We start from the raw sequence: 8,351 nt of genomic DNA, 5'->3' as shown, positions 1-8,351 counted from the left end.
AAAAAAAGGTAGCTGCATGTAGCTCTTCTTTGTTGCCAGTGTCAGTAGGAACGTTTGATGTGCTTTTAAACAGAACAGAAAGTTGATGCACTTTTAAAAAGCAAATGTAACCTTTTGTTATACTTATCTCCTGTATTTGTATATTTATGTCTTTTGTTGTTTTGGATTTTTCTGACTTGTGAATAATTACATTATATAATCGTTTAATAATTTAAGATTGAAAAGGAGGCCTTCAGTAAAGTATTACATAGTGGTTCTGCATTTTTTCAAGCATTCTTAGAAACTGTGTATTAGCAGTATGGCTATTAATTGCATTTTGGTGGTAAAAGTCTGGCACGCTCACAAACCTACCTCTATCTTTAAGCAAAAAAAAAAAAAAAAAAAAAGTCCCACAGCAAAAACCTTCAGAAGCATGAGTGTAAAATCTAAATTAGAAAGTATTTATTATCTTGTTACCTTAGATTGTAAATAACTGCTGTAAATTATATCCACCTTATGCTTTGCAAAAAAAACAACAAATTATTTATAAAACAGAAATTATACCAATAATCAAAAAAAAATTTTTTTTCAAGTATCTATTAAAATGTGATTGTGAACTGTTCCTGTTGAATACATTAGAAAGACTAGTTTATAAAACATTTAAATATTTGTATTTTTAATGTATAAATGTTCTTATGTAAGTATATTTTGTATTTTGACCAAATAGGCTGCCATTTTTAAAAAGTAGTTTGGTTTTAGGCTTTTCAGTATAAAGAACATCATGACAGAGAGGCAGTAGGAATCTAAAATGGTACCTCGGAGTGAAAGCCTCACAGCGAAACGGATGGTGATTTCTCAGAACATTACCTCAGAAGTTTCACTTTTTATTTAACACTGAACCTAGGAACTTGAACGACAAAATTATCCTGAGGACATCACTTTGCTATGTATGAAATTTCATTAAGTGCTTATAATGTTTGGACAGTAAGTGACGATACTGGAAGCAGCTAAGGATTCCTATGACTGAAACCTGGATTAGAATTTTTTCCCCTTAGTAATACTCAGAGGGTCATAATGCTGTTTGTTAGAAATACACTCATATGAAATTGATAAATGTTTGTGTTGTTTCAAGAATTAACAGCAAAAACCTATTCAAACGATGAAATTTTAAAAACAATCATGTTTCAATAGGAAGAAAAAACAAAAAAAAGGGGAGAGAGAATTAAGAGAACCAAGGGAGGGTTGTTACTGAAACCACAAAAAAAGTATTTGACAGGTAGAACTAGCCCAAAAAGTGTCCATGCAATTTTGTTAACTGTGACTTTTTCTGTGACCTTAGAAGTTCAGAGGATTAGTATGGACAGAATAATGCTGTGAAGGGCAGGCAACGACGTAGATCCACAAGTATATATTAAGTTTTCTAGAAATTTGATTGCAGAAAAGAGAGCAGTAGCAAAAGAAGATATAAGGTCCAAGGGGATGACATTTTTTTAAAATACGAGAGGGACTTGGTCATGATTGTACCTGTTACCTAGTGTCCAAAGCAGACCCTTCTATTGATTAAAACGTGTGACTATAAAGGAAGCAGCAAGGAAGGGACAGGGAAATAGCTCCATTTTGTACCCTGATCTCTTCCTCTCTGGTTTTGGCCACTCTCCCCTCTCCAGGGCTTTTCCCATCAATGACAGCCTGGTCTCCACCTACAATGAGATTTTATCTCTGATGAAGAGTAAAGTACTTAGAACTCCCATGACTCTAATAGATTACATGTGTCTACCACACGCCAGGCAGCATTCTAAGCATTTTACATGTTTCAAATTATTTTCCATATAACAATGTCAAAGGCATTAGTGAAGAAGTAGACAACTACACACAAACTCTCTTTCAAGTAATTCAAATAGAAAGTGTGGTATAGTAGAAACATTACAGACTTGGGTCTCATAAAGAACACAGTCCATGTCTTGGCTCAGTTACTCACTTAATCCTTCATAGTTACTTCATCTATGAGGCAGTCATGAAAACAGCCACCTAGAGTTGCTCGGATGACCATCAAATGAGCTCCCAACCACAAGGGTTATCATACAGCCAGGGTTCAATAAATGTTCCATTTCTGTATATCAACAAACGAAGCAACAAAAGCCAAAACAATAACAGAAAACATATATTTCAAATACAACTATTTTTGTTTTACGCCAACCACTACTTATAATAAGGGACAGAGTAGAGACCGGGGTTTTAATTGCAAGTTATTTTAATTGTAAGTTAACAAAAGTCTACACAAAATGCATTACCTTAGAAAATAACCACACATGAGCGTATATACAAACAGACTGCGCCAGCTTTACTTGGCGATCCTGATACTTGCGTTGCCATTAGCTTCAACTTAACTACTCCCTTTCTGAACGGAATATTAAAGGACGGCAAGCCACCTAGAAAAGAGATGCAGTTTTGGTAATCATGCTGAAAATCGGAACATCCTCCTCTTCAGTTCAGCTGCTTTTTCATCTATTTTAGCACAATAGTCCTCTGCCGTCTTTTCAATGCCTTCATGGTACTTCTCCAAAGCAGTTTTTAAATTTAGAAATATTTCCTAGTAGGAAGATGAAATAGAATAAGAATTATTCCAAGGAACAACCTAAAAACAAGTTATATGACTTCCAACAGTTTCATTCACATATATAATAGTTTAAAGCTTAAACTATCTTTTATACACACACACACACTACACACTCACTACACACACACACACACACACACACACACACACCCCTACTCCTACTAAAAGCTAATTCAGCAAGCTGCAGGGCACATCAAAGAAGTCTGCTACTTAGAAAGAACAAAGCAGAGACATGATAATGGCTAGGATTACAAGACATTAAAAACAAACATATTTATAATTATTAAGAAAAAATTTAACTTTGGAGCTTTCCCTGTTTTACCATGTAGATAACTGTAACCTCTACATTTAAACCTGACCATCATTTAAAAGATACACAGATTTATTAAGTAAGTCTATAAATCTATAGGACTGAAAAATAAATTAACACCTTTTAGAGTTCTTTTAATAAACTGATCAGGTGGTTCTACTACAGGCAATAATGAGTTTTCATATAAACCTATATGGATGTGTTAAGAATTAAGAAAAAAAAAATGAGGACAGAAAAATTTTTATAGATTAAATAAAATGAAATTAGCTCCTATACATTTTCTATCTCATGTTTGTCAATGCAATTTTGATCTCCTTTTACCATTCATTTTTCTTAGGCAAAACAATGGTCAAACCATGATACGAGAGACAATGATATTCAGAGCAAAGTTACAGAAGGTGTTTCACCACTGAAGTAAAATAAAATAGCAGTCCTTAACGGGGGAGCCCTGGTGGCACAGTGGTTAATCCATCAACCAAATACATTACTGGGTACCTTCTACAGGTGGCACAGTAAATAGTTCAACAGAAGATACAATTATGCTTTCTATCCTAAAAGAACATATAATCAAGACCAGACTGGATACAGACCACTTGAAATATGGCTAGTGCAAAGGGGAACTGATTTTTTAATATTATTTCTTTGTATTAAATTTAAATATAAACAGCCACGTTGCCAGTAGCTATACCATGGAAAAACACAGAAGAACCTTAAATGCCTACTGCGAAGTGAAACAAGCCTGTCTGAAAAGGCTACATAGTGTACGATTCCAGCTATATGATATTCTAGGCAGTAAATATCAGGGTTGTCAGGGGTTCAGGTATAGGGGGCCAATGGGGTAAAGCACAGGGGATATTTAGGGCAGGGAAACTGTTCTGGAATGATGGAAACATGACACCGTGCATTTATCAAAACCCACTGACCTGCACAGCATGAAAAACCCCAATGGACACTACAGATTTTAGTTATTAGTAACATATCAATATTGGTTCATCAATTTTAACAAATGTATGACAGGAACGGGAGATATTAATAGAGGAAACAGTGTGTGTGTGTGTGGAGGGAGGAGGTATGTAGGGAATCTCTACTTTCTGCTCAACTTTTCTATAAACCTAAAATTGCTCTAAAAAATAAAGTCTATTAATTAAGACAAAAAATTCAACCCAATATTATGCTTCATTAACAGAAGTATTGTGCTCTGGGGCTGGTCACATTACTTGGAAAGTTGTGTTTAATACTGGGTTCTACATTTTAAACAGAGTAATGACAAGCAGAAAACACAGTATTGTAGTCAGTAAACAGGACAGTAATGAATCTGAAAATTAAGCTACATAAAGAATGGCGAGAAAACCAGGGCTAATTCCCTTAGATAAGAGAAGGCTGAAAGAATCCATGACCACTATCCTCAGATGTCTAAAGGGTCATTAAGTAGACAAGGGTATAGGTTTATTTCTGAGAGAAAACCTTGGCCCACTAGGGTAAAGAAATGAAGGTTTTAAACTCCAAGTAAGAAATAAAATTTTAACAATCAAAGCTGTCCTAGTAGAACAGCATGTGTAGTTACGAGCTCTGTACCTCTGACAGCAATTTTATCAGTGGTTCTCAAAGGTCATGTTACAAAATACAGGTGAATGGATCCGATTGCTGAAAACTCTAGTTCATTATATTTGGGTGTGATTTGTTTGTTCATTTTTAAATATAGCCAGTTTTCAGAACCACTATGCTAGATGACCTTTAAATTGTATACTACACTGTTCTAGACCTGATTTGACATAGCACACAAAAGTTAAAAAAAAAAAAGATAAAACAAACATGATATTTATTGTCAAGAACTTTAAATGTTTTTGATGAGACCTACTTGCCCCAAGCTAACAGTGATACAAGGCAGGTGTGGACGTCTTCTAAGACTAACAGACAAGGGGTGCTTACGCTGGTAACTGTACTAGATCCTGTAAGCACAAATAAGTATTTGATTTGATTGGTTAACAAGTAGGATTAGAAATCTTCTAAGGTCTTTTTAACTCCACTCCAGAGATGATCAGAGGGTTCAGGGGCAGGAAAAAGAAAAGTAGTTGGAATACAGAAAGAAAAGGAAGACTAGAGAAGACCAGAGAAGGAGGGCAGTGTATTGGGTAGACATGGAAGGAAACCACACCATTTTATTTTCTTTTACTTTGGTTTTCTTTCTTCCTTTCCTCCCTCTCTTTCTTGTGAATTAGCCTTGAGATAACCCTGGGTTTGTATGTATGTATATACTTACATGTGCGAGGCCTAGCAGTCCAATTTTACGGGGGGATAAAGGTTCCTGAGAGCAGGTGAGGGGATTGTCTACTGAGGCTTGGTTAGTATTAGGAATCCTTGCAAACTGGGTGTGGATGGCGGAAGGTAGTGATGGGAAGTGTTTAAGTATCTACCAGGTATCAGAGGTTTCAATGTAGTTAGAGCAAGAAAAGCAAAAGATGCCAAGGGATTTTACATAATAAGGGGCTATTATTAGTGACCTCTGGCAGAGGTATCTGGGACAATCTTGAGGATATAAGTCAAACTTCAAAAGCTAAGGAGAGAATGGAGATAGAATAAATGTGTCAGGAATAAACTACTTGTTTGAGACATTGGCAATTAAGCAAAAGACGAACAGGTAAACACGGACACTGTACTAGCATTTTAAAAGATAAAAAGTGTAGACGACAAGATGCTTGTCCTTACTAAGCTTAGGACTGTTCACAACATGATAAAATAAACACACTAGAACTAAGCAAAGAATAAAAGTACTGAGTAATTTTAGGTAATTATGGTAAAGATATCATTGAAAGTCTCAACGTCCAGGGATCAGTCTAAGCAGCTGCATTTACCACTGATGCTATCAAACACTTTTGAGATCCCTTTATTATTAAAGAAAAAAAACACACACACACACAATGGAGAAACTTTTTAGAGGATATTACTTAAAATCACTATCCAATTTCATTTACCAAAAAAATTGAGAACTTCTATGGAGCAACTATTATGACCGCAAAGCAGAGTACTCTGCTAGGTGCTTTTGGGGGGAAAAAGGCAAGGAAGAAAAGAGGTATGGGGGAGACATATATGCAAACTATACCAGGGTAATGGAAAAGGTGCTAAAAATGGAAATAAAAGCAAAGGACCTGTGGTGTCAGTTTCTGCTCCAGGGATTAACAAAGCCCTCACAGTGAGGGTGACATAATTTACATTTTAAAATCATGAGATTATCTGGCATTCATTTTTTATCAACAATACTCACCTGAGACTTCATTTTCTCCCTTTCAGTGGTATCTTTAAGCTGCTGAATTCCAAATTTAATTTTTTGGATTTCTTGATTAATTGTGATTACTCGCTCATAAACAGCACCTCTTTTTTCTTGAACTTTATTGCAATCCCTATAGGAAAGCGAGGCAGCTAAATTATAATTCTTCTTAAGCTTCTAAATAGGCAAACATTTAGCTCTAATTTTGATTCAAGTGCTCATGTGTATTTGCTTAACAAACCTAAAACTCTTCTCAAGATATAAAAACAAATAGATGAAAATCCCCAAAGTGTAGTGCTATAATCATGTCATGACACCTAGTGAATCCTTTTACCCAAAGGCTATGATTTAAAACAGAAATTTTAAGTTACTACATATCCCCAGTTGTGAACGCTCATCTCCCCTTGGTGGGAATGTGAATCGGTACAGCTTTTCTGGAAGGCAGTTTGGCAACAAATACCAAAATCCTTAGGCTCTGCCCTTTTTCTTCATCTGCATGAGAAAGAGTGAAGGAAATACTCAGGAGATCCTTGTGCGGTTTTTAGGAGCTGAAGTAATGACATCTCACAGGCATAGCTGAGGCCCTGATTCTAAAAAACACCCTCTTACAACTGAGGGGGAGAAGACCCTACCAATGAAAACGCTCCAATATAAAAAAAAAAAAAAAAACCAAAAAGCTCAGTGGAATATTAATTCTTACCTGAATAAAAAAATGACTTTTCCACAACATACTACGCTCTAACCCCACAGACCAGCTGAGCTATAAGGTGGATCAGGTGATTCATTCTAGTGCAGGTCTAGACCACTGTGTCGAAAGTGCACTGATAAAGGATTAGCACCAGAACCCTTCTGAACAATTATGCTGGGGAACTGGAATTGTCGTATGGGGGGGGGGGGGGGAGGAGGGACTCTAAATCTGGACACAGCATTATGAGTTTCATAATTTACTCATCTGTTTCAGTCACCTAAAGGTGGAATATATCTTTTAGAAAAGGCAGTAGTTTTGGAATCCTGGGGAAGAATGTATGAGCTTTTCCTAATTACTTTCTAAGACGTTAAACTGAAAATGGCTTCATACTCGATCACGGTGCGTTTGTACTGCTTGGTATCCTCATGCTTCTTATTTATCTTGAATTGCACTGTGGCAAGTTTTTCCTTCTTCACGATCAGAAGTCTTTTCAATGAATTTTCTTCGGCCTTCAATTTCTTCAGTTCTGACTCTTCGCTCTCAATTTGGTCCTCCAAGTTCATGCTCTGTATTTTATGAGAGGTATTTTAAAGTCAGTGCAGTCAATTTGGATTTATAGACACAAGAATATTTCCTAGGATGAGCGATAATAAAATACATTTTTAGAATGAGAGAAAACTGCACAAGCCCCAGAAGCCAGGCAGAAGACTGTGGACTGAGCCAGGGAGACAAGAGGAAGGCATCGTGAGTCCTGAGAAAGAACATGCCAACTAGACTGCTGCTTTTATCCTGTTAGTCTACGGGTTTTGCCATGATATCCTATCAGCAAAGACTGGAACAGAGAAAGACATTAGGAAGATCAGCTAAGAGGCTAGAGTTGAGGGGGGATGGGATCTAAACTAAGCTGAAAGGAATGAAGCGAAAAGGGCAGACCCTACAAACAATTAAAAGCAGTGGATCTCAATTTTTCTCAGTGACTCTTGGTGGCAGATAGCATGTAGTTGGAAAAGAACAGCTCAGGCACTTTCACCTTCACAAAGTAAACACTGATATTCAAGTTTCTAGCCCAAGAAACTTGAACAATGTTGGCATTAGCGCCCATTCTCCAGGGCAGGGACCACATCGTAAACTTGAAAATCTCTTTATAGGCCTAGGTACAACGCTGGGCACAAAGTTGGAGTTTTATGCTTATTGATTATAAGGTCATTTCCAACTATTAGAAAAAGTTTAAATTCTATTACTATTTTCGATATATACATGGGAACAACTGTGCTATGTTCAATAATTCAGTATTCATTTCATCTGAAGGTTAAAATGGGTCTTATTACCGCTTCATTCAAAAAGAAAAGTGTTTTATTCCTGAGCGTACACTGCTACATGTGTTACACTCTAGCATGATTCTGCTTTTCATCAGGAAAATGCTAACAGAACATAAAAGTGAATCTAAGAAAAAACAATAAACTATGACATAATAAACATATAAAAATTCCAC

The 8,351-nt window shown here is 36.2% G+C and overlaps 1 protein-coding gene across 1 annotated transcript in view; it reads right to left on the bottom strand.

Annotated features, from left to right (window-relative positions):
• Nucleotides 1-2,226: 2,226 nt before the first annotated feature.
• Nucleotides 2,227-8,351, bottom strand: part of NUF2 (NUF2 component of NDC80 kinetochore complex) — a 32,300-nt gene continuing 26,175 nt past the window's right edge. The window contains exons 12-14 of the mRNA XM_049881104.1: nt 7,250-7,425; nt 6,169-6,304; nt 2,227-2,569 (exon numbers count right to left, since the gene is read on the bottom strand). Coding sequence (XP_049737061.1) covers nt 2,435-2,569; nt 6,169-6,304; nt 7,250-7,425 — 447 coding nt within the window. The 3' untranslated portion in view covers nt 2,227-2,434. The remainder of the gene's footprint in view (nt 2,570-6,168; nt 6,305-7,249; nt 7,426-8,351) is intronic.

Source organism: Elephas maximus, chromosome 3 (genome assembly GCF_024166365.1).
Source record: "Elephas maximus indicus isolate mEleMax1 chromosome 3, mEleMax1 primary haplotype, whole genome shotgun sequence".
Lineage (NCBI taxonomy): Eukaryota > Metazoa > Chordata > Mammalia > Proboscidea > Elephantidae > Elephas > Elephas maximus.
Note: the sequence above shows the minus strand (reverse complement) of the source record. Positions and strands in the feature narration are given on the sequence as shown.